The sequence below is a fragment of the Protopterus annectens genome, chromosome 1.part2 (genome assembly GCF_019279795.1).
Source record: "Protopterus annectens isolate FY-2018-M chromosome 1.part2, PAN1.0, whole genome shotgun sequence".
Classification (NCBI taxonomy): Eukaryota; Metazoa; Chordata; order Ceratodontiformes; family Protopteridae; genus Protopterus; species Protopterus annectens.
In genome coordinates this window covers 773,171,982-773,199,158 of record NC_056727.1, presented here as the reverse complement: position 1 = coordinate 773,199,158, position 27,177 = coordinate 773,171,982, and the positions used below count along the sequence as shown (strand labels likewise).

The 27,177-nt window shown below is 37.3% G+C and overlaps 1 protein-coding gene across 1 annotated transcript in view; it reads left to right on the top strand.

Moving 5' to 3' along the window:
* LOC122792414 (xanthine dehydrogenase/oxidase-like) overlaps nucleotides 1-27,177 on the top strand; it is a 1,368,088-nt gene that overhangs the window by 916,018 nt on the left and 424,893 nt on the right. Inside the window, exon 20 of the mRNA XM_044060203.1 lies at nucleotides 10,571-10,666. Coding sequence (XP_043916138.1) covers nucleotides 10,571-10,666 — 96 coding nt within the window. The remainder of the gene's footprint in view (nucleotides 1-10,570; nucleotides 10,667-27,177) is intronic.

Sequence of the window (27,177 nt, the reverse complement as noted above, 5' to 3'; positions counted from 1 at the left end):
AAGAGTGCCATATTCACAGGTTTTACCAGGGTTTTGTGGAAGGCTGTTTATTGATATATATATATATATATATATATATATATATATATATATATATATATATATATATATATATATATATATATATATATATATATATATATATATATATATATATATATATATATATATATATATATATATATATACATATATATATATATATATATATATATATATATATATATATATATATATATATATAATACACACACACAAATATATATCTATATATATATATATATATATATATATATATATATATATATATATACATATATATATATATATATATATATATATATATATATATATATATATATATATATATATATATGTATATATATATGGGATCTGTACTGATCCCCAAAGGAATTTTTTACTGAAACAAAAATGGCCGGGCATACTTAAGTGAAAGTGCTTTTCACTGAAGAAGCACTTTCGCGGAAGTATGCCTGCAGCTAGAGGGTGTTGTGGGGGAATGACTGTTGCGGAGACCGTACTACAGTGAGGATAAGAAAAAAATTCCCTTCTCCTCACTGTAGTTCGATCTCGGAGTGAGAATATTAAAGTGGGGGAGTATGGGGGGTACAGGAGGGCTTGCTCCCCTGCATAAACATTCATTTACTGTTTTTTTCTTTTTTTTAACACACTTTAGCGAAAGTGCTTTTTCAGTGAAAAGCACTTTCGCTAAAGTGTGTTCAGTGATAGTGGATTCGGACTGTTGAACTTTCGTTCAACAGTCCTAGATCCATATATATAATATATATATATATATATATATATATATATATATATATATATATATATATATATATATATATATATATGTTTATAGAGAGAGAGAGAGAGCAGCACACAGTGGAGGTAAATGTAGAAATTTTACACAAAACAAATCTTATATTGTCTCAAATAACAGTGCTAATAAACTGAACGTGGCTGAGCACTCAAACTTCTGTAGTTTGGAAGAATGAATTATACTATCCATTGTAATCTGAACTCAGAATTGTTCCTTTCTTCAGTAATAGCAGAATAAAGAGAAACTGCACAGTTTTCTGTAGTGTCAGGACTTTTACTGAATTCTGAATTATCTGTATTTGATCTTATGAATATCTAAACTGAACTTCTTTGTATCTGAACTGCTGGATATTTAAACTGACTTCTGCAATCAGCCTCTGTAGAAGTCTTTAAACTGTTTTTACATTTACTGTCTGACATAGCTCTAACATACATTTACTGTTGTGTTTACTGTAGAAGTCTTTAAACTTTTCTAAGATGTACTGTTTGATTTAGCTAGAATATGCATTTTAATAAAAATAGATGCTCACACAAGGAAAATTGAAGGGGCATTAAGAGTGTGGCTAGGTGTATCTCAGCTTCTTTGAACTCGCTGTTGTAAGGATTCTGGTTGCCTCTTTGATGTCACACTGGAAATTTGAAAGCCTGTTATCTTCTTTGAAGATTATAAAGTTTTCTGATACTGTTGCTGTTAGCTGTATAATGTCCGTGTTGTCGCCTCACAGCAAGACGTTGTCACGTTCGATTCTCAGCTAGAGCGTCTTCTGTGTGGAGGCATGCGTGAATGGGAGTGCCTTCGTTGAAGATTGTGCATCAGGGCTGGTAACTTGGCACGTAAAAATCCACTACCAAACATTAGCGGCCCGGCGTTCTGCTGTGGCGACCCCTAACCGGGATAAGCCGAAAGAAACAACAACAACACTGGTAGCTTTCATTGCTGTTTTTCCTTGGAGATCCTGATATTTTCCCTCCTTTAGTCTGCATGTTTTACTGAAGTGATGTCCTTACCAAACAGTGCTGCTATGTGAAGTACACATAGGCTGACTGCTCATGAATGGCTGTAGATTTGCAGTGCTGCTATGGGGTTTTGCAACTCACTTTAACTGTCAACATAGTCCCCCCATTCCCGTTAGATGCCATTGTAAGCACCGGACTAAATATCATTATCTTTTAATTACCAGTAGCTGTACTTGACAAGTGCCAAATATCTCAGTTTCTCCTTTATGTGACAAGTCTTTCTGTACCTTTCAGAATAAAAGTATTAACTCACTGAAAGTTTGATAAAGGTGGTTTATTATTTACTAGCATTACACAGTGGAGGTAGCTGTAGAAAGTCATTAAGATCCAAACTGATACTGATACCTTCTCAAGTAACAGTGCTGATAAACTGAACCAGACCGGATAATCAGGCATTTGTTGTTCTGAAGAATGAATTATACAGTCTCTTGTTAACTCTGAACTTAAAATGTTTCCTTTCCTCTGTAATGGCAGAATCTAAACAAACTCCACTGTTTTCTGTAGTTTTTGGACATTTACTGACTTCTGAATATCTGTACTCAGTTTTATGAGAATCTAAACTGAACTTCTGTATATCTGAACTGCTGGACATTTAAACTGACTTCTATAATCAGTCTTCGGAGTATCCAAACTGAACTGGATTTTCATAGGATTATAGGATCATAGGAGGTTACTAGGCTATTGGCCCTGAGGGTCATATGAGCCTAGCTAAGAGTTTAGCTATGTTTAGACAAGTCATCACCCAAATCTCCTGTCCATAATGGACACAGGCGGAATCCCAGGGGTGTATTTTCTCTTTCCCATCCAGTTATCCAGGTTGGACTTAAAAAGGGATAATGAGGTACTCTGCTTGACATGGAGAGAGAGAGTGTATTCCACAGATGAAGGAGTCTCTGGGACAGAAATCTGTCCTGCCAACAAGTCCTATTGGTATCACAGACCAGGTTGAGGATGTGCATACAGGTGACTCATGTGGAGCTTGACATATGGATATGCAGCAGTCCCATCAAGGCAGGGTCTGAGATTGCTTTGTATGCCAGACAGAGGTCACCTCTGAGGAGTCTGTATGAAACTAAGTAGAGGGACAGGGCTTTTAGCCTATCTGTGTAGAGTAGATGTTTGAGGCCTTGGATTCTCCTATTGAGGAACCTCTGTGGTCTCTCCAGCTCCTGCATGTGCTTTGTGAGGTATATGCTGAAGGGGGTATAATATAAAATAGTGTTTAAAGCTTTGGCCAGGTCAAGGTAGGCAGTGTGCACTGTCTTCCCCTTGTCCATGGCTTTAGTGACTGTATCAAAGAAGTCGATCAGATTTAACAGACATGACTTTCCCTAGACAAAGCCAAACTGTGTGGGGTCGAGTGTTTGGAGGTTGCCAATGTCCCTGTTAATGAAATTCGTGATAATCCATTCCATGGCCTTGCAGATCAGGCTAGTTTGTCTTATGGGTCTATAATTTCCCGGATCGGTGGATGCTCCACCTTTGTGTAAAGGGATGACAGTGGCTGTCATCCACTCAATTGGGACAAAGCTGGTACTCAGGCTTTGGTTGAATAGGGTGCCTAATGGTGCTGCAAGTTCATGCCTGAGTTCATGTAGGATGCAGCCAGGGATGTTATCAGGTCCCATGGAGGCTATATTTTTTGCCTTTGAGAGGCTAGTGACGACCTGTTCCCTAGATATAAGAGGTGGGGGGGCAGGTACTGGAGATGTCCTGATTTACTGATGGGGGGGGGGGCAGAGGGGAGAAGTTTTCACTGAATCTGTCAGCCAGTAGATTGGCTATATCTACAGCATTTGTGGATGTGGTATCCTTGACCACCAGTTCTGAACAGATCTGGGTGCTTCCTTAGAGATTGCGAACTTATGTGAAGAAGGCCTTATGATTATCTCTAGCAGATTTGGCCAATTTGGACTCAAACTTGGCTTTAGAGGATTTCACTAGTGGTCTTATTTGCTTGTTCAGGCCAAAGAGAGATTGCTTCCAACTGGGCACCTGCTCCTTCTTGGTCCTGGACAGCAATGTTTTTCCTTTTGTTATATTGCAGATGTCTACCAGACAGGTTTACTCTTCCTTGAGGAAGATGATTTTGTCCTGTCAGGTATTCCTGATTCCATGCATCTATATAAATGCTTATATAGTACTTTGGTGTAGATTTGGACATTGGCTAGAAAGTGTCTCTAGTAGTTTTAAAACCATGTACATTTCCTACATGTTCTACATGCCTTTTTAACCTTGGTTCCCAAGCCTTGTACTATCTAAACAAAATCTGTTTTTGTACCAAATGTTCCTCACCCTCCATTAGCACATCCATCTTTGTCATTGCTTTGGCCTGAAGGTTATTTCACTGAGCTCACTTGTATCCTTCAGTGAAGCATTCCTTTCTATTGGAACTGCACATCATGAAACGGCATGAAAAATATAAATTATAAAATGAAGAAATAGGCCTGCTTTAATATGGCTGCATTTCTAGGCCTATGCAAAAAGATTATTAAATTTATGTAGGATTTACTCTGACCAACTATATCTATGTGAATCCTAGTCATACAATATTAATTTGCACGTGCTTGTGCCTGTGCTTGTGTGTATAGGTGTGCATGCATACATACATGTATATGTGTGTATGTATGTATCTATACAATCATATCATACAATAGATCATCTGTCTGCATTGATCAAATGGTGTTGAAACAGGAGTTTGTATTGTGTGTATTCGAGCTGATGTAGGACACCCATGGATATATATGAGTCTAACTCATTATACTGAAACATCACAAATATTGACACTTAAAATTTTGATGCTGACACCACAGCAGTTCATAATACTGACAAAAAGCACCAAAACCAAACATAAAATAAACTGCAAAAAAAGGTCTACTTGTCCGATCATATTATATTAAAAATACAATAAGGTAAGGTGCAAAGTTAGGATTTTGAACAGGGGTTTAGGTTCGGTTTAGCACATAATAGTATGGTAGCCCATGTGGGCTAAGCTATCTTCTGTTTAAAATTAGTCAACCATTTTATTGATAAATCATAAAACTTACTTTAGTCAACAGGGTACATCTTTCAGATTTCTTCATTAAATGACAGTATTTATCTATTTATTTGTCTATCTATCTATCTATTTAGTTATTTACTAAGAGTGTTTACTGGGGTAGTACACTGATCACAATAAACCATTTTTTAGACGTAGCCCAGGTGAATGAAATCACAGTACAATTAAACAATATAGATTTGTATACAGCGTAAGGCAGACAAAACATAATAAGAATGATATAATAAAATCAGACAATGCAGATTTGTATGTCACATAGACAGACATAACAAGAGATAATATGTGACTTGAAGATTGATCAGATATTGCAGATAGCACACATACCTCTCAACCTCTTAGAGCAAGCAATCTGGACAAAGCCATAAATAATAGGGGGGGTGGACAAAGGACCAAAAATCAAGACAATTTTTAAATATTGCTCTTACAAACATAAAAAGTGGATAGAATAACAGGTTTTGCATTAGCATGCATTTTACTGAAGGATATGACGTATGAGACTCAAGTGCCTGTCATTTTCTGACTTCAGTTCTCAATGCTTTGTCAATGATTTGCCAAAAAAAAAATTATGAGGAACACACCATTCTGCAAAAATCTGTACAGTTAAGAGGTATGATAGCATATCATTAAGAAACACAAAGGCAAGAACATCTACTAGCAGATATAGTATAGGCTTTGACCAGAATGAACACTTTATCTACAAGTGAGCATGGAAGCTGTTATTTTCATGATTACATTAAATTTATGGCAGAAGAGTGAGTGAAAGCAGATAGAATGTTTAGATTATGTGACCTGCATGATAAGACCTGTGTAACAGAACAATGAAGAATGTAAAAAAACAAGATTAGAAACAAAGGAAGGTTGCCTTTTTGTAAAAAAAAAATATATATATATATAGGTATTGGAGACCTGATATTCAGATATGTTCAGATAAAAGTCCTTCAGAATTATTGTATTTCCATTATTGGGAGTAGATAAGATGGTATTATAAATGAGTATCTTGACATGGAGTAGAAGGATGTGAAGGCCAGAAAGAGAGGTTTTTTGGCCTACATAGGGGGAATTTTATCAGTAACCAGTTACGATATATGCCTGAGGGGCATTTGCTCAATTAATGATTTTAGATAAGAGGAGAGTTTTAAACAGGAGCAAAGGGCCTCATTCTGGTCTGTTACAGTGCATGGCATTGAGAAAGTCATTGAAGGAGTGGCTGTTATGGTGGTTTTGCATTAGCATTAATTTTCTGAAGGGTATGAAGTCTGAAACTCAAATGTCTGTCATTATTTTCTAACTTCAGTCTTTAATGATTTGCCACTAATTTCCTCAAAAAACACAATTTTATGAAAAACAGACCAAGATATGAGGTAAAAATTTAGACATTCTGTGAAAATCTGTACAGTTGAGAGATGTGGTGAGGTATGAGAGGATGTTGTGCTAAAATAAGGGTGTTGGAAAGCTGCTTGGAGTGATTGGATGTTTACATTTCATGCTGATGGATTAGTTAACATGAAGAGAATTAGAAGTGGGTAATGTGTGAATGGGCTGAGTTTCAGGCATTGCAGTCATGCCTGAGGTTAAGGGAACAGACCTACAGATAATGGTGGGTAGATAGGGAACACTGTTAATATTGCAATGCCAGAGACACACCTGGTAGTTTTGAGCAAGGAAGGAAGTAGTACTGGAGTCCATGTCTGATTATGTGATGAGTCCAAATGAAGTTAGGAAAGCTTGTGCTTTAAGGGGAGGAGAAGCAATGTCAAAAATGGGTATGATTAAAATGGAATAAATCATTTAGCAAAAAATCGCTTGAATGAAAATGTTAGCATGTCTCCTTTGTTAGCCCTAAAAACCAACAAGACAATGTTCCCCATCACATCGTCTCTCTTCTTCTTTTCATGCAGGCTATTGAACCTTTAGGTCAGTTTTTACAGCATTTAATAGGAACTAAGTAAACATGTGAATAGTGTCACTGCTAAAAAACGATGGAAAAGGAATATTAAGACCACAGAAATAAGGGAGTCGTCTACACAGCCAGTTAGACCAAAGCAAGGGATTGGGGTCCTAGTTGGTGGTGAACAGACCACAATCCACTGAAAGGTTGAAAAGTGGCTCACTGAGCGCAAATGCAGCACCCTCTCACCACCACTACTACCGTTGCAACACCCTTTGTACTGTTTCTAAGAAAATTATTTCTTGGATGCTAAGCAGCCTTAATAATGGGATAAGACAGGAAAAAATCTGAACTGGATGGTGCCGGAATTGGCAAAGTAATAAGTTGGAGGTACAGTACTAAGGATAGTTGATATTTAGCTTTGTTACACCAGGAGGAGGTTGTACTCTCCAAAGGTATTAGCAGTACTGAGCTTGCTAAATTGTAGACTTGGCTTAGTAGAGAAATGTACTTTGTGCAACTGAAGTGAGAAAAAGTAATCCTCATGCAGCAAAGACCATCAAATGTGATCTCTAAATAAAGAAATTCAGGACATGTTGACAAGTATGATCTGTTCATAAAGAAATAAAGATAATTTGTTTCATGTAGTTTATGGTATGGAATTATGCCTAAAGAGTGACCTGCTCAATAAAGTGTTGGTCAAAATCCAGAACTAAGTGTTTATTTCAGAGAATAATGGCATAGGCAAAAAGTAGCCTTTTCAGTAGTAATTATATTTATAATGGGAACTAAAAAGAAGTGATGTAAAATGCATTTCTAAATCTTTCTCCAAAATTAATTAATTTATAGAAAGCTGCAGGATAGTTTAAGATGTCCTAAGAAATGAGGCAGAGCATATACCTCATAGAAAAGAGGAATGGCTAACTTATGGCATTAATATTTAATTACTTCTAGAAGAGAGCTGAAAAGGACAGAAAAAGAAAGACAAAAATAAGAAGAAACAATATAAGGTGAAGTACGTTTTGGAAGAAAGGCAACCTGCCAGTAGGAAATGGCAACAAAGATTATAGTAAACTATCCAAAGCACAACATGCCTTTAAATTCCAGAGTTCACACAGCACAAACTAGCCAACCATTTAAACCTTTAAATGACAGTCACATCTCTGAGTAAAGCAATACCCTGTCATCATTTTCTAAACTCCAAAACACATACAATGTCCCTGGCAGTTCAGGAATTACCTGCTCTCAGTTACATGACTAATCCATACACCAGGACTTATAGAATAGACTAATTACCACTACTTGACAATATTTCAGAAAGCTGACCAATTCAAAAACTGTAAAACTCAGAATTTTTCCAAGACCATTCACATATTTGCTATTTTAAAACAGAAATGACTCAACTTACAGAGATACAATGCAATCACTGCATGATTCAATTGCTGCAAATCTTTCATCCAATAGGATAAGTTGTTTTTCATTAATAATTGTCAGATTACATTTATAACTTGTTCTCTTTAAGACTATTACAGTATTTTCCCAAGATACATCTATTTCCTTTCCTAAGAATCAGAAGTTACCAAAGTTGTCTGACAGACTTTTGGTTTTCAGGCTTCCAATGTTATGCCAAGACCTTAATCAGAAGACAACCAGGCAATGAATGAAGGGTAATCTCCCATAGATTAGGAACTTGAGCATACATTTGTATAATTAGTAGTAGTATAAGTAGTAGTATATCCGTCACCTAATCTTTGGGAATGCAAACTTCCTGTGATATAGTAAACATGGGTTTATGTCACATTGTCGAATGCCTCTTTGTTGAACCCTATTTGTGGAATCTAAGTTTTTCCCATGGTAAGTAGCCTGCCGGCCAACCTACTGATCGCAACAAAAACAGCATTTTTAAAACCCATTCAGGTGGGTGGGTGCTGCACCCCCCGCACCCCATAACTAAATATACCAACTCCGAGATCGCACTACAGTGGGGAAAAGGGCAAATTCCCAATAATGGCCCACTGGTTACTTACTGTGGGAAAAAGTTTGATGAAGTGATCATTCAATGGATGAAGACTTCGACAAATAGGGTTCAACAAAGAGGTGTTCAATGATTAGTGAGTTTGACTAAGTGAAGTAGGCCCAGTAAACATGTATGGTGTTAGTGCTTAATTGGATTATACCGAGTACCTCCCTTTCCATTGCTTTACCTAGGTATTTCTTCCTTGCATTCACATAGTTCCATGTGTGTATTATATAAACAACAAAATCAAACATTTAAGGAGCAAATAATCATTTCATTTAAAATAAATAGCACGTGGATTAAATAGCAGCAAGGCCATGAAGTATTTTTCAGTAAAGCAATTTTGTGATAAAAATTAAAAATGGTCAGCTCAACATGTACTTAATTCACATTATAACAAAATCAAATATAGAGAATATATATTATGCATTATAATATGCCCTTAATGCTGCAGAGTCAGACTTACAAGTGTCTTTTTTCTGAAAGATTCTACCATCTGTTATAGAGATACCTGCAAGCCAGGCTGAGACCTGTGGAACATTTGTGTAATCCTGGGGGCTAGCATTTCCTTTGTGTCATATCTAGATCTTGCAGTGGTGAAGATACTAACTCTGCTACCATGTGTAACATGTCTGGCTTGTATTCTGCAACTCCTCCAAAATTTATTGTGCCTTACATATCATGTGTCTGCTCTCCATCAGGAATTTGTGAAGTATAAGGACTGTTAGCAAGCCTACTGATCTTAACTACTGCTAGTTTCCAAAACTTAAAGTACACTAGAAACTCAGTTCATCAACCATGTACACTGTAGACTAATGTCTTAATTCACCAGAAAGCATAATGTATTCTCAATAAAATGAACAGCTTAATCCCTTTGCTTCATAACACTATCACTATTAGGATATTTACAACATTTTTTCCTATTTGACTTAATGTTATTGTTTTATAAGTGTTAAAGCATGTTGCAAACTTAAAACCAATAGAAAAGAAAATGCCTCTTTCAACAAAAATGGACTGTTGGCAATAGTATTAGTTAATAAATATTTATTAAATAAAACTATAAAGGATAGGTTACTGTTTTTATCCCAACAAATCCAGAGACCTCATTAGCTTTTTTCTGTTGTTTTGTGTTTTTTTATCTGTTTTTGGCAGCTTTTCTTTCATTTATATAAAATAATACAGAAAAACATTCTAATTATTTGATTTTAATTATGCAAGATAATATAAAGAAAAGGCTCCCTACTGAAATGGTGGGACTCAAAATGCTTAGGGTCAACAAGCCGAAAGACCAAGAACATAGCAGAACAAATCTTGAAAATCGCTCTTATCCTTAAAACTTCTTTTTTCAGGGGAGCAAGCCCTCCCTGCACCTTCCCTGTGAACTTATATATGCCAACTCCAAGATTGCCATACCTTGAAAGAAAAGGAACATTCTACGAAATGGCATCTCAAACTTGGTATATACAAGTCCAATCTTTTGGCCACTCAGTCTCCATATTTCAGGACCCACTCTAGTGGGTCCCGACATTTGAAATGGTTACCTCAAGGGGACATTCAGTTTTGGACTTCTTGTACAATCTTATTCTAAATTTCATACAAAATATTTAAGATGCCTTTAATTGAGGTGTATCTCTTTAAGATGCTTTTTACCAAGGTGTATTAAAATATATTTGACATTGAATTCTGTCAAATAACTAAGACACATAACCAGGTTTGCTGACTTGCTTACGCCATATTTGTTGTTTCTCTTTAGGCTGGAGCACTGGTACACATTTACAAGGATGGTTCTGTACTTCTCACACATGGTGGGACAGAGATGGGACAAGGTCTTCACACTAAAATGGTACAGGTAAATATGCCAGAAAGTGTTTTGCTCAAACTATATGCTTAACTTGATGCCTACACTTTACCTCTTTTCAATTTTAGCTGTTTTCCATGTACAAATAGGCAAATATCAGTCAAAATGTTCAGTGTGCTGGTAGGCCTAAGGTGAGAAAACCATCTATTCTCTTACTAGAACATTGTCTAAACTAAATATGTTATCAACTATTAGAATGCCCATTCCTTTATCACACTGCCATTTCAGCTCTTTACAAAGCAGAAAAAGAAAATGAATGAAAAAAAATTGTCCATGAACATTTCATGTACTTCCTTAAAGGTATTGTGCATGATTTTGTTTTTCCATGACCCTGACAATAGTGACATTTGGAAAACTGAATCATGCTGTTATTAGAACTGCTAACAAGCATCATTCTGCACAGTCCCACTAATATACTGCCCATAGTTTTCAGAAATATGTCTGCTCCCTGATATGTAGTCATGGCAAGGAGTGCTTTATAAGGGTTTCACTGTCTGTTGTTATGATAACAGGCCAGGAGAGTGTCAGAACATGATTGTATGACAGCATATGACAGACACTGAGGTGGTGTTACTGCTATACTTACTTACACATGACACAAATTTGTTGGTAAGTCATTTTCTACCACACAAAGGACTTTTTTATCATGTTTAATAGAGTGATGTTATGCTGCTCATCTCTATATGCTGAGCAACCTATCATCAGGGAATTTATTTTGTTTTATTTTATCTTTCCTTATTTATTTATTTATGTTATTTATTTTTTGTTAACTTAGTTAGTCTCGGTAAACTAGTAGCCTCTTTTCAGGTGAGACCCAAGGTGGTATTTATACAACTAGGAGAACTTTTGCCAGTGGATCAAGGAACTTCTCCTATTCTTTTTGATAGGTGCCATTAGATATCTTATGTCCACCTGAGCTACCACCAGCTCAAGCACAAGGGACCTCAGTTTAATGTCTCATTTGAAGGATGACACACTCAGAAGTAGAGCACCCCCTTATACTGCACTGCAGTGTCAGCAATCAATCTACCTGGTGTCAGAAAAGAACTCATAGCCTTCTACACCAAAGGTGAGTGTGCTACCTGTTCTGCCACTGGCACAGATGGTGGACTGTTCCAGTTAAAAGTGTGACCCCATCTGATTGCTGCAGCTGAGGAGTTCTGTAGGTTATCCATTTGGACCAACCCATTCACAGATGGTGCTGTATTTTAAAATTACATGCAGTTGGGTAGATGATCATTTGTAGACGTACTCCATACAAGGGGTGCAATAGATACTTAATGGGGTAAAAGTGCATAAAAGGTCTTATGCCATTTTCAAACCTCTTTTCATGAAATTGTAGGTCCACTGTTTTATGCCACAAGAGCTCTGCTCATTGCAAACAGTGTTTATGAATTATGTGCTGAGATTTATTGATGCAGTACTGTTCACTACCAGGAGCTTTAAGGACATTTTGCAATATCTACAGCTGTAGCAGATCACTATTGCCAAAATGAATTATGTGGTCAAATTTCTGATGATATCAAATGTGGGCTAGTGTTGTTCTGCCTGACAGGAATAGATATTATCATGCTTGATACATTACATGGTATATTTTAGTGAGAAATAATATGCATCACAATGACATTGTGAAATACAAGTGCAAACCTGGGTGCTCTCACATTACTTGATATCTACATTAAGCATGCAACAAGGAATAAGAACATGTGCATTGTATGGAGATTACCTTACACACAGAGGTGTTTTGTGTACCTCCCTTTACCTTGTTGCATTTATAAAACGGATATCTGTACATATATTGTTTTCTTTTAAATAATATGTTGAGTAGAGCATGTTTGATAATTCTATTGTTTTGCAATGTATTTTAATGAAAAAAAAAGTTTATATGTCCATTTTAACTAAACAATTGCTGTGCAGGGGTATAAATGTTTATTGTGTTGAATTTCATTATGACATTTTCAAGGTAGTCACTTTAGGCACCTTTATGCAAACTGCTGCGTACTGTTGTGCAATTCATTTTCTAAATGACATTTCTCACTCATTTTCACAAATAACCTTTTTGATCCAAGTTGTACAAATTCAATATCATAATTCAAGTAGCTGTGGTCCATAGATAATATTTTGAAAATCCGAGCACAAAATGTTAGGTTTTGCAGAGTTTGTTGAAAATAAGGGATATAAGAAGCCAAATTCTTTGTGTTTTATTGGCTTTCTAGATGCGCTGTCCTACATTAGCATTTTTGTCATTTAAGTTTGTATTTTTATCGCAACACAGGTGGACATAAACCACAGATTGTACATGATCCAGTCCATTCACTTCAATGGTAGGCCGGGTTGGTGCTGGCACTAGTCAGTTTCGCACATTTAAGCTTTCCCAGTCATCATGTTTGTCCCAGATCATATAGTTCCATGTGCTCCTCTGCTTCTACAGATCTCATTTGCTATAAATTGCTTCACGTTGCTGAGCGGGTATGGAAATCAAATCAGAAATTATCAAAATTCAAACAGCAACTGAGTGTGCCAAAAAAAAGAAGTATAAAAGAAAAAGGATCAGATGAGAAGGAAAAAAAAATAGAAAATCCACAAATAAAGTGGCAAGTGCAGAGATCTACTGGAACATCCTCATGCTGACCAAAATTTGATGCAGGAATGGTTAGGGAGAGGGAAACTGAAAACAAAAGATGAAAGGCTAATAATGGCAATCCAGGATAGTGAACTAAGTATAACATGGTTTACAAAGTCCATTGAGAATGCTGGTGAAACAGACAGATGTACAACAGAACTGTAAACAATTGTATATCCTGCTGATGCGTATGATACACTAATGGCAGAGGGCCTATAAACTGAAAGGCACAATCATGTGGTAAGATTTCTGTATTGGAAATAGTACAAACACTACAATAACGAAGTAGTTGAGAAGCATTGGAAACATGATCCACAAAGCATTATAGAAGTTTACATCACATAGAATCACCCGTTACCAACAGTTCAAAAATAAATATGAGAAAAACAGATATAGTAGTCCATGAAAAAAGGTAAAGTGGCATTAATCATTGAAATTTCTAAATCCAGTGATTACAGAGTCTTATATACAGAGAGACACAAAGTCATAATGTACCAGCATTTGTAAGCAGAAATTATAGTAATGTGCAAGAAATATCCAGACAGTTCCAATAATAGTGGGTGCAATGGGCCTAATAAAAAAGATTTTACAATTATAATTAAACATACTACAAATACTTATAACCCCAGATGAATTGCAGAAGGAAGCAATTTTGGACACAGTATGGGTGCTGAGAATAGCACTCTTATCCCATATAAAAGAATATAACAATACTAATTTCATGAAATATAATCATACTTGACTTAGGAAAGGTATCCTTTCCCATCATGGCAGAAACCAAAAACACTTAGACAAAAATTAAACCCTGATCATAGTACAGGCATCATTTTCTGAGGGCATATGTGTTTTTTCTTAACATCATTCAAGTGTCAGTATCTACAGGCCTGATCTTTTGAATTATTTCCAGTCAAATTTTGGTAGCTTGTGCATACCTCACGAGCTGTATAGAATAGGGATGCTATTTTGTGTAGACTTCTGGTAGAATTTTTGCCTTTGCTGCAGTGCTTCTTGTTGGCATTTGAGTATATTTACTTTGTTAGTGATATGAGTAGAGGATGGATAAGCAGGACGAGTCAGAAACACCTTCTGGTTTGAAAAATTGCCAGCAATGAATGGATAAGATCTCAGCTCATAGCTACCTAAAGGGTCTTCTGGTTTGGTGATTATGGTTTAAAGAAGGAGAAGATCATCTGGAAGATCAAGGTTCTTCTAAATCTTCTGCAATTGCATTACCCTTTTCCTTCCAATGTTTCCAGGATTGAGACTGTCTCCCCTACAAATGGAATACAGATCACAGAAATTTCCCTAGGCAAATCTTCCCCTTAAGATGTTTCATAGATGTAGATTTACACAGCTTTAGAGATTCTACAAAGGAAACACCTCAGTAACATTTATTCAGTTTATGAAAAAAAAGAAATTATCTAGATTTTTGAGTTCCCCTAGACCAGTGTCCCATCTTTCACATATGTCCTCTCACTCTCTCTCCACAGTGCCCCTGTGCCAGTGTATCTGAAGTGGAAGAAGATGAAGAGAACCTGATAAAGACTGAGAATAAAACAAGAGTCCTTCTTTCCCACTTTTTTTCCAGGACAGCGAGCAGCCATCCTCTACTTCCCTCCTATGAGGCTGCCCTCTCACAAGTCCCCTGTTTTGCACGTGAAGATTTAAGCTTGATATTCCACCACATGTTCTTACGTCATGATGATTTCCTCCTTTTCTTTATGATTCACTTTTCCTTCATTGCTGGTAGCCTTGGTGTTGACTTGTTTAATGCAGACTACTACTAGGGTTGGAGATGTTGGTATTTATAGAGTTGACTTCAATCACAACACTGATGCATTTAGTGTCCTTTTGGGTGTCAACAACTTCACAGCATGATGTCTTTACCCAAAGCCCTCATATCAGTAGCAATTGGCCCCATGGTGAAAATGGCTAGAATGATGGAATAGAAAATGTTTCTTTGTTTTGACATCCTCAGCACCACAGTATAGTATCTCTTGACACCAGAAACATTAACTTTGACAGGGAAGGTGGAGATATTGATGTAACACTCCATGTTAATAGGTCCTTAGGCTTTGCACTGACATCAACCATGGCTCCATAATCGCATTTGTCTGAGATTTTAACCTGTCTATCTCCACAGCAGAAGGGAAGGGGAGTGAAAGGCCTTTGCCACAAAGTTGTCCCTCATCCCATAATACCAAAAACAGCAGACATGGAAGCATCTATGCATGAAGACCAGACAAGAATAAGGTGGCCTCCCAAGTATTGGGAACCATGGATTAAGATAATTGACTCCGTAGTGGTTACAGTGACCCTTAATAAAGTATTTTTGCATGACAGTCATTGAGTCCACCTACCAGATAAGAAACAAAGGACACTGGTCCTATTTGACAAGTGTGTATACATGCCTAGTACATTTTCAAGCACTCAGATATATGACTTATATGATCTAGTTTCAGTGAGTTCTTACAGATGAGATGTAGGGTACGAAGAAGACCACAAGTTGATCTGAAATGAAAATGGGAGCCTCAAATAGCAACCACATCCATTGTTTCCAACCTGACTATGTGAAATTCTCATGCTGTAGCCAGTGGTACTGCCAGGTTCTTTACATAACAAACACGTATACATAAAATATACATATTCAAAGCAATCCTGTCTCTGATAATGTCATTTTGCTTACAATTTCAAGGTATCATTCACTAATGCCCATTTAAAGGCTGCAAGTTGTTCAGTCCTAAAGAGAATTCTAAACTTCAGCAGAATGAGAAAGAAGGCAAAATAACCATGGACATTACCATTGTAGTCTCTGCTCCTCGCATTTTCCCAAAACCAGAGGAGTGCCAGTATTTTGTGGTTTACAAAGTTTCAACAGCAAGATTTGTATTATGCTTGGATAGAGGCTATTGGGATTGAAAATGTTAACTCTGGCAAACAGCAGCATAACTCTTGAGATCATGTCTTGCTCTGTTGGCAGTTGAATGTTGTGTCTACCTGCATTTTCCAGAGTGGCAAACCATGCAGGCCAACTAGATACATGAAGTGATATCTGGAGGTTACAAATTTCCTTTTCCATCCATTCCATGGCCACAGTTCAATCTCATTATAGATGTTATTTCCCATCAGAAGGGCGCAGCCACCAAAATGGTCTTTTGGCCTATTATAGAAAGAACAATTCAAGTGATTCCCATCAAACCAGAAAGGGTACAGATGCCATTTAAGGTCCATTTTGGTCCTAAAGAAAACAAAGGACTTAAAATCAATCCATGAGCTTAGCAGTATCAGTTCATTACAAGGACAAATTTCAAGATGGACACAGGGTGCCCATTCACCCATATGCACTGGAGTTGGAATGAATATGCTCTGTGGACATCTATATGCAAATCAAGGTAGCCAGGGAATCCAAGACTTTTCTGCACTTCAGGGTAGGAGACATTTATTTTCAGGTTTTGAGCCCTCCCATGTGGTCAAGCTCCAGTCTATAAGATGTATAGCTGCAGAAAAAGCTCATCTTAAGTTGTCAGGGATCAATTTTTTTCCACTATTTGGACAACTGCCTCATTCCTGCCTCTACTTCAGAGTCACTTTTTTCGTTCTCTTTTTCTTCTCTAGAAAAACTAAGGCAAACCAAGTCCAACATGGAGTCATCACAAGCACTAGCCTTTATAAGGTTCTGCCTAGACATTCTGTCTTGCACAGTCAGTCCTTCAGCTAACACAGCAGTGACCCTGCAACCATAAGTGAGCTTCCTTCTTTTCATTAAAACAGTGACAGCAGTTGTCTACTTCAAGGTGTTGGGTTTAATGGCAGTAGCAGTCTTCATGGTGCCCTGTGCTAGGTACTGAATGAGAGTCCTGTAGTCAAGTCTGTTTTCAATGGTCTCACTATATGGACTGTATGACAATAAGCACAAAACTGTCAAGAACATGGCACCAGCATCTGCTGTTGGCTCCACTAACCCAACTTGGCTATGGGTAACATCTTTACCCTTCCTATACCAGCATGAACATCAACATATATACCTCTGTCTTGTAGTGGGAAAGGAAGCTTTATTTAAGGCAGACAGTCCAAGGTGACTTGGTCACAGAGTGAGGTAAATCTGCCCATCAATGTCTTCACTATGAGGCTGGTCCTGTACAGTTTGCAAGCATTCCAGTACTTTCATCCCCACAATGTGATTACCATTGTCTTGGACAACATGGCAGTGTTATGGTACATCAATAAGCAGGGAGGGATGCTTTCATATCACCTCTCTCAAGAAAGTATGGTACTATGAAAATGGACTCTTTATTTCAGCACTTTCTGCTACTAACAAACATACATGCTTAAGCCAGTTCTGTATCAGAGAAGATCAGCAGTTGTCAGCTAATAGTGCAAGAATGGCCCTTCAGGCAGTCTGTGGTGAAGTCAATCTTCCACCATTGGGGTATGTCTTGCTGTGATTTGTTTTCCTCCCCATTCACTGAGAAATTCAGTAGCTTTTCTCCTCAAACTTCCACAGGAAGTCTAGGGATGATCTTGTCCAAGGATGGCCAGTGGGTCTTTTTTTACATCTTTCCCTGTTGCCCCCATTCTAATATTATTGAAGAAATCTGTTTTTAATAAGACAAAAGCCATTCACAAAATTCCATTTTGACTTCAACACATTTGGTTCCCTCTGCAGTGGTCTTACCTATCGAAGGAGTCTCTTCATTTAAAACTATTCAAAAGTTTTTTTATCGTACCAGTCCAGCAAACCTCAACGCACCTGCTGTTTCTTAGTTTAACTGCGTAACTTCACAAGTTACAGTTGTGGTCAGGGGAAACTGCTTATCGTCTTAGAGTGGTCCTAATACTAACTTCTTCCTAAAAGAATTCTAGAAGATTAAAATGTAGAAATAAATGGATGATATTTTCTTTATAGGCAACTTAGAAAAGACTTTTTCACTTTTCTGCTCCAGTTCTGGGTGTACTGGGAATGTTTATTACAGAGTCTTTATAATGGACTGAGTTTCTCTTCATTTAAAGTTCACCTGACAGCAATATTTAACTTTCAAAAGGTAAAATCATTTATCATATGACTTTTCGAAGGACGGAAGCGATCTTTGTTAACATTAGGTTATGAAAACAGAAATTGATTTTTACATGCAAAATGTATATGTATATATTTATATATATTTTTTGATTGCCAAATGAACTAAGGTTGATAAATTTCTAGCCATGTAGTATATTGTCTTGGATAAAGTCACAGACTTATTAATCTACTTAATAATCTGGTTAAATAAGCGAGTACTATATTGCTCCGTGCTGCTTGTTGCCCTCATTTCAGCGACTTCCAAGCCCCTGCTATTACCTTTCACTCCAGTGCTGCACAAAAGGAAATGTAAGCAAGTCCCACATAGTCCTATCCCCACAGTGCTTACTATACGAGTCAACCATACTACGGCGACTCTCCAGGCCATGTGCACCACAGAATAACAGCGTACTCCTTTCTCTTTCTTACTCTTTACTCCTATGTGTACCTAAACAGTAAAGCCTTCTTTGATGCATGAGACCCTTTCTCCCTCACATCGGGATATTACTGGTCCATGTCCATAATCTCTCTCTCTCCCTTTTACCACAATTAGAAGCAAGCTGAAACGTGCCCACCACCAAAACGACCTAACAACGCCATATAACTCAGTGGACCCTATTGGAAAGTGTGAGCGTTTTCCTCTCACCTCTTCCAACCATACCTTCTTTTACGTAGATCCTGCTACACAGTATCGCTGCTATACAACTATTGAATAGGCACATTCTGATGTCTGGAGCGTTTTCTTTTTTGTTTCACTGAAGCCCTGGGAATCTGACTTGTTTTGTGTAACTTTCATATATATCTTTAGTCATGCTATGTGCTTTCATGTAGTGAAGTATTATCTTATAATTTCACAGTGTTGCAAAGCCTATCTCAATGCTTAAACAGCCCTGCCGTATTGTATTTGTTCTAGCTTGCACTATTTAATGCTGTGTCTTATCAATAGTGCTGCATACTGCATATAATCTGTGTTTTGTAAGTGCTTATCTTACCTTATTACTGTTGTAGAGCTGACTTTGTAGATGCAACTATTTATGTACTACATATCTGTTTCTTATATAAGCTGCTTATATATTGTATAGCTGTTTTATTTTTAGTAGAAATAACTTTTATTTCTAACCCTGTACTTCCTATACTAATAACTGCTATCATCTACTTTCTGTACCTCTGCTGCCTCTGCTCCTACTCTCCTTCACTGCTAACCCACTATACCTCCCTCCTTCAGCCCCTTGTTCCTTGAACTCCCTATCTCCCTTCAAATTCACCCTTTTTCATTCTACTTCATCTCTGTGGTTTATTTCACAACTGTCTAACTCCCTACTGTGTTACCTCTCTCCCTTACCCTTTCTGCATTGTACTACCCACTACTCCTCTATCTTATCTCTTCCCCACTTCTTGCATACTTTCCACTGTACTCCCTCTGTTACCCACTTGTAACCATAACATTCTATTTAACCTAATCCTCGATTATCTTTTCCTCTCTTTTCTACAGCTCCATACCAGAAAATTGTCTTCAGAAGATCCCCCCTTTCATCACTAGCCTAAGGAATAACTCCTGCCAATACCTCTGATTCTTCTCTGGAAGCTACTGGTTATTGTTGGACTTAGGTACTACTGAAGACTGCCCTTGAGTAACCTTTGGGAATGTAGGTAGCCTACACTAACTACTGTTTTTTAAAAACTACCTACTTAACAACTGTACTTTCCCAAAGCTTCCCTTGTAAGTGAAACAGCAGCCTACCGTAGACTCTAACACCTTACTCCACTCCTCTGATCAACTGAGCCCTACTACCTCCACCCCCTCTACCCTCTTTCAGCCTGCCTACTCCTATTCCTCCACTAGGTGGCAGCACCTAACACCTACAGGGCATTATATATGGTTGTTTATTTGCCTCCCCTCCCAAATCGCTGAATTGATATCTTTTGAGCTTAGTTCTCCAAACATATCCTGGTTCCTTCACCCCTGAGCGGAATACCATTGATAACTTGCCCCTCTATTACATTTCCGATACCTTGGTTAAATTACCTCCTCTTTCTCACAATTTACCTGCTTACACAGCTCTCTCGGCAGCAGTGGCTGATACTTTTTCTGCTGCTGACTCTTCCCTCTGTTCTTTCCCGCTCCGTTCGCCCTACGGGCTCACTCCGCTCCCCTCCCTGCCCCCAAATCTCACCCGCCCCTACCACCTCTACATTCATACCCAATAGTCCCACCCCTTTCTTCCTACAACCAATTAAATCCTGTAATTACCACTATCCCCTCCCACCTCCACCTACCCACTCTCCTCACCACTTTGCCCTCAACCCTCCCACTCAAGTTCAATTACAGATTCTCTGAACATGTCTAATCAATATCAACCTTTGCTACTCCTAACTCTCCTAACAACTCTCATCTCCACCTATCTCTCAACCTCCTATGAACAACCCCTTCCTTTCACTCTAACAACTCCACACAAACAAACCCTAACATCTCCTCTAGCTCTAACAATGGGCTATCTCAATACCATCCACAAAACTTTCTACCTTCAAGCTAAATATCACCGACTTTCTCATATTAAATACCCTAGTCATAGCCCAAAAAAACATTTTAACTACTACTGCAAAACTCCTCAATTTTACAACCCTATATTAATCTGCTCATTAATAGATGGCGACATCCACCCCAACCCTGGCCCTAACTCACCCCCACCATCCTCTAACTGCCACCAATTCAAAATAAAACCAACACCATCCACCAAACCCCCCAAATCACTTTCAATTGCCCAATTAAATATACGTAGCATTTGTAATAAAATACCACAAATTCATGCCCTTCTAGATATCCAACAGTTTGATATTCTCTGTCTAACTGAAACTTGGCTCAAACCCACAATAAAAGATAATGAAATCATCCCCCCAGGGTATAACATCCTCAGAAAAGACCGCTTAAACAAAAAAGGTGGTGGGGTTGCAATTCTCTATAAAACCGGACTGCAAATAAGTAAAACAAATCATACCCTTCCATCTGACAATAATGTTGAAATAATTATTTCCAAACTTCAGCTCAACCCTCACAAAACAGTTAACATTATCTGTACCTATCTTCCCCCAGGAATAATCCCACTATTTTAGAAGACCTATTAAACTGGCTTTCTCTAAATCTTCCTCAAGAAACAATACTTTTAGGAGACTTTAATATTGACTGGAATTTATGTAAACATACTTATCCATCCACCCTTATTAACCTGCATGGCTTCTCTCAAATCATTAACTCCCCAACAAGAATAAACAAACTGAATAATAAAGAAAGTATACTTGATTGTATACTAATAAATAGTCCACAGCAAAAGTATACAACAGGAACTCTCCCAGATGACCTCAGCGACCACTCCCTAACATATATCATAAGACATAAAACAAGTTTAACTATCCCTCCCCAAGTTAAATCATCCCGTAGCAAAAAATTTTTTGACCCCATTCTGTTTCAAAATGAACTTATGCAAGTTAATTGGTCACCTCTTAAATCTCTCCCAATAGACGAAGCTGTTAGCTACTACAATCATACTTTTCTGACAATCCTTGAACATCATGCTCCAATGCGTTCTATACGCATAAAATTGAAAACAGCCCAATGGCTCTCAAACAATACTAGGAAGCTAATCCTTAATAGGAACAAAGCCTGGGCTAAATGGCGTACCACAAAAAACACAACTGACCACCTCACTTTCAGACAACAAAGAAATTTAACAAAAAAAGCCATCCTACAGGATAAAAAGAACTTTTATAATCAGCTACAACAATCATCCCTGAACCAACCACATAAATTTTGGACCGCTATTAACATGCTGTTATCCCCTGGCAAAGTTGCCACACCTAATCCAATTGATTCTAACCCCGACTGCCCATTACAAACAGCTAATGCCTTTAATAATTTCTTTACCTCTGCCATCCTAAAGCTAGCTAACCAACAAAGCCCTGATACTTCCAAACTATTAACTCAAAGCCCCTCTCCCCCTCCATTTCACCTCAAACCCATACCCACCACTTATATATCATCCTTACTTCAAAAATTAAAACCTACGACCCCCTCTGCTGACAAATTAGCAGCAGAATTCCTCCAAATTGGTGCAAAAGCTATAGCTTACCCCATCTCTATACTGATTAACAGGACCTTAAAAGAAAGTACAATTCCATCTATATGGAAAATCTCATATATCATCCCACTGTTCAAAGGAGGTGATTCTACTGAATACTCCAACTTCCGCCCCATAGCATTACTATCTCCACTTGCAAAAATAATGGAGAAATGCATCCACAAACAGTTACTAAATCACCTACTAAGCCACAACCTCCTACCTAAGTGCCAACATGGTTTTCGCCCATTCCATAGTACTACTACAGCCTTACTATCCTTTATCGACTCTATTAACAAAAACCGCAACAATAATACTCCTTCCTCAGCCTTCTTCGTTGACCTGTCTAAAGCCTTTGACATGGTCAACCACCAACTTATTCTCCATCGTCTCAAGTCCCTCTCTCTTGACAATCTAGCCTTAAATTGGTTCACATCTTATCTGGACAACCGAAAACAGGCAGTACTCTGGCATAACCATCTCTCTGATCTCCTCCCCACCTCTATAGGAGTCCCTCAGGGTTCTATCTTAGGTCCGCTACTATTCTCTATTTTTATAAATGACCTTCACCTAGCCACTCCCCTATCAACTTGCATTCAATATGCAGATGATACAACCATCATTTCCTCACCCCCAACACAGTCGGAACTTTATTCTCTCACACAAAACACCTTCACTACTATAGAACAATGGTTCTCTAATCATTGTCTCCTCCTTAACCCAAAGAAAACCAAACTTACTCCCACTCACTTGTCTCCCTCCATTAATTTCACACTCACATCCAACAATGGCACCCTTATCTCTCCAGACCAAACCACCAAACTCCTGGGTATTACAATTGACAATCAACTAAAATTTGACACTCACATTAACTCTACAATAAAATTGACTAACAGAAAACTAGGTTCTCTCTATAGAATCAAATCTTTCCTTACTCCAGAAGCTAAAACTACAATAGCTAGAACCCACTTAATATCTACCCTATTATATGCCTCCCCTATTTATACTAATCTTTCTAAACATAATCTTAACAAACTAGCTACATCATATAACAACATTGCCAGATTTGCTACAGCCTCTCCATACAGGACTCATCATTGCTTCAATCTAAAAAAATGAGGGTGGCTAGAATTACTCCACCAAATACAATTGAGCCAACTTACAATTGCCCATAAAGCCCTTTACCACCCTGACAACACTCCAATGCTCTCCACCCTCATAAAACCCTATAACAATCTGAAAAACCTACGCTCCTCTAACAAAATATTGATTCATACTTCTCTATCTAATAACACAGCAGGTGACTCCACATTTTCCAACTCAGTTGGTAAAATATGGAATCAGCTACCTCAAGACCTCACTACTCAAACATCACTCCCACTATTTAAAACTAAACTAAAACTCTTCTTATCCAACCACTGGCTTTGCTCTTGCAATAACCCTGACTAAACATTCTTACCTCCTTCTTTTTTGATTCTTTACACCCATTCTTTTTCTTCTTATATCTAACACTCTAAATTATCCTCTATATAACTGTTTCTGTTATTCCATATGTAATAAAGGCATAAATAAATATTTTTTTCAACTTCCAATGAAGTTGTAATAGAGTAATTAAGCTCTTTACTTTTATCTTTCTTTGCTAAATCTCTTACTGTACTTGAATGCTATTACATCTTGCCATAGGCTTAAAGTACATTTTTTTTCTATTATTATTTTGTATGTTATTTGGTACATTTTGTTATTTTTACTTAAGTAGTATTGTAGCGGAGCTTTTCTCCCCGGGCCTCCACTGAAAATGGACATGTATCCAGTTGGACTAGCCCGGTAAACAAATGTAAAATAAATAAAATAAATAAATAAATAAATAAGAGGTACCACGTTATTATAAATTTTATTTAAAGTACATAAGGGTTATATATTATTATGACAGTTACTAAGTAGGGCAGGAACAGCTCGAATGTCACACTGATGGGGGAAGGGATGTGAATTTAACATGTGTACCAATAACACTTTGTTTTACAGCACAATAAACCACTCCCATGCCTGATAAAAAGTATATATATATTTAGAAAGCTTGTGAGGAAACTATTACTCTATTTTTGTTTTACTTTGATTTCTTGTCTGTGTACTTATAGGATTTTCGACTGGAAACAGACTGCCTGCCTTGCTTGGATAACTTTAGAATACTTAGTAATGCTGTACAATTATATATTATAGCAATAACCCATGCCTGGGTGTGGGTAATGCTGGATTTACCCAAGGTTGACATGGTTTGGTCCCGAGGGCGAAGCCCGAGGGACCAAACAAAGCCAACCGTGGGTAAATACAGCATTACCCACACCCAGAAGTGGGTTATTGCTATTATGCCATGACATTATTTAAGAAAAGAAACTATTACTTTTCTTAAATAATGGCATAGTATAATGCCTATTTACTGCCCTTCCGCAGATGTCTGGCATCCGCAGCAGTTCTGATGTACTGCGCACCTGCACAGTACATCAGAGCTGTGGGTAAAAGCAATGGAGAAAGCAAGATCTCCATTGCTTTTTTTTTTTACTGTTTCGTTATGTTAAATGGGTTTAACATAGCGAGACAGCTTTAAAATAAGCAACGGAGATGTCCGTTGCTTATTTTAAAACTGTCTCGCTATGTTAAACCCATTTAACATAGCAAAACAGTAAAAAAAGCAACGGAGATCTTGCTTTCTCCATTGCTTTTTTTTTAAAACCTGTCTTGCTATGTTAAATGGGTTTAGCATAGCGAGACAGCTTTAAAATAAGCAACAGAGATCTCCGTTGCTTATTTTAAAGCTGTCTCGCTATGTTAAACCCATTTAACATAGCGAGACAGTGTTTTAAAAGTAGAGTTATACTAATGGAAAAAAGTCCGGGCGACCGGACCTTTTTCCATTAGTATAACTCGATTTACAATGTGCACGCTGGCCAATCAGCGTGCACGTTTTGGGGGGGTCATGGTATAATTTCTATTATTACTTTTTGTTTTGGTTTTGTTTTGACTTAAGACAAGTTTATATACAGTGATTAACTAGAAATATATTGACTGAAAATCTTTCACACACAGACGTTTCTTACACTGTCAAGATTCACATTTACATACATCCTCAAATCTGACTTGACTGATTAAATAGGTCATCACCCATTACATGGAGGAAGTGATCTTACAAGTGCCAAATGCTGCATTTTTCTACATGAGAGTAGACCAGTGTCCTATGGGTTACGAGTATTTATGGATACAGAAAAGTTATATGTGCAAACAAAAAGAAAAAAAATAATGTTAGAAAATGTGTATGGATATGAGAAAGACCATGAATTTACATATGACAAAGATTTTTGCATAGAAATGTACAAAAACCTGCAGACCATACTCAGGATTTTTTTTCTGTAAGACACCTCTGTAACTGAAAAATATATTATTTAATCTATAGAAAGATGATTTGAAAGTGAAAGATAGAGCAGGTAAGAAACTCTCATAGCAGATACACTGAGCAGAACATATTTGCCAGAGATGAATGAAGAGGTTTTAGATGAGTAACTAGAGATTCTTTAAGTTACACTATAATTACCAGTAGCTGAAAAAAAGTGAAAGACATTCAGATGTATTGTGATGCTGACATAGAAATGCAGCTGCTGAAATATGTTGCATTTAAATCATGGCTGGCCTGAGCCAGTTATCAATAATGATAACTTAGAAAGAAAACAGAAAGCTGTTTGCAAAGCTTAATATACAGAGTTGGTAAAATAATAGTTCTTAGACTGATGATCAAAGAAACACATGATAGAGCACTTGATAGAGATACTTTGGATGAACTAAATGTGTGCACTTACTTGACATAATAAATTGCAAAGAAAGAGGAAGAAATATGATGTTTTGATCAGAATATGAACTCAGATAGAACATGTGATATGGAGCTGTATTAAACATATATTTATAATATACTCATCCCTCTCAACTGTCCAAATTTTCACAGAATGTCCAGATTTTTGCCTCATATTTCTGGTCTGTTCCTCATAGAATTTGTGATTGTTTGGATTTTGTGGCAAATCAGTGAGGACTGAATTCAAAAAATAGCAGCTTTCTGAATTTATAAGAGCAATATTTAAAATGTGTCTCTATTTTTTAGGTTTGCCCCCCCCATTGTTTTTAGGTTTGTCCAAATATTTTGTGTTAAGCGGTTGAGAGCTATGACTATACTTTTGTAATTTCTTTTATTTGTTAAATTGTTTAAATGTTTATTGCATTGTTCAGAAACGCTATGTTTTTAGAAATTGTTTAAATTAAGGCTGCTGTATATATTTTTTTTCTAATGAAGTCTGTTATATGGGGATGAAAGCACTACATAAATTGACTTTCTCCAAGTGCAGCCATTTTGGGTGCTTTTTCAGTCCAAAGCTGTACCACATACAATGCAGGCCATAAGGACAATCTAAAAGAAGAAATGTTAGTATGCCTGATTTGAGACTGTTACGGAGTAGTGAATGCACAAATTTGTTCCGGTTCAAGATGTTATGAATCTGATATGTATGGAGAGATTACTCCATGTTCCCAAAAATAAACAAACTGACAAACACAACAATTATAAAGTATGATTAGTGCATTGAAGTATATATTTTCAAGCTGGGCGATACCTTATGTTGTCTTGTCTGGCAGTGGTCCACAAAAGCCAGGAGTGCAGAAGATCTTTGCACGAATG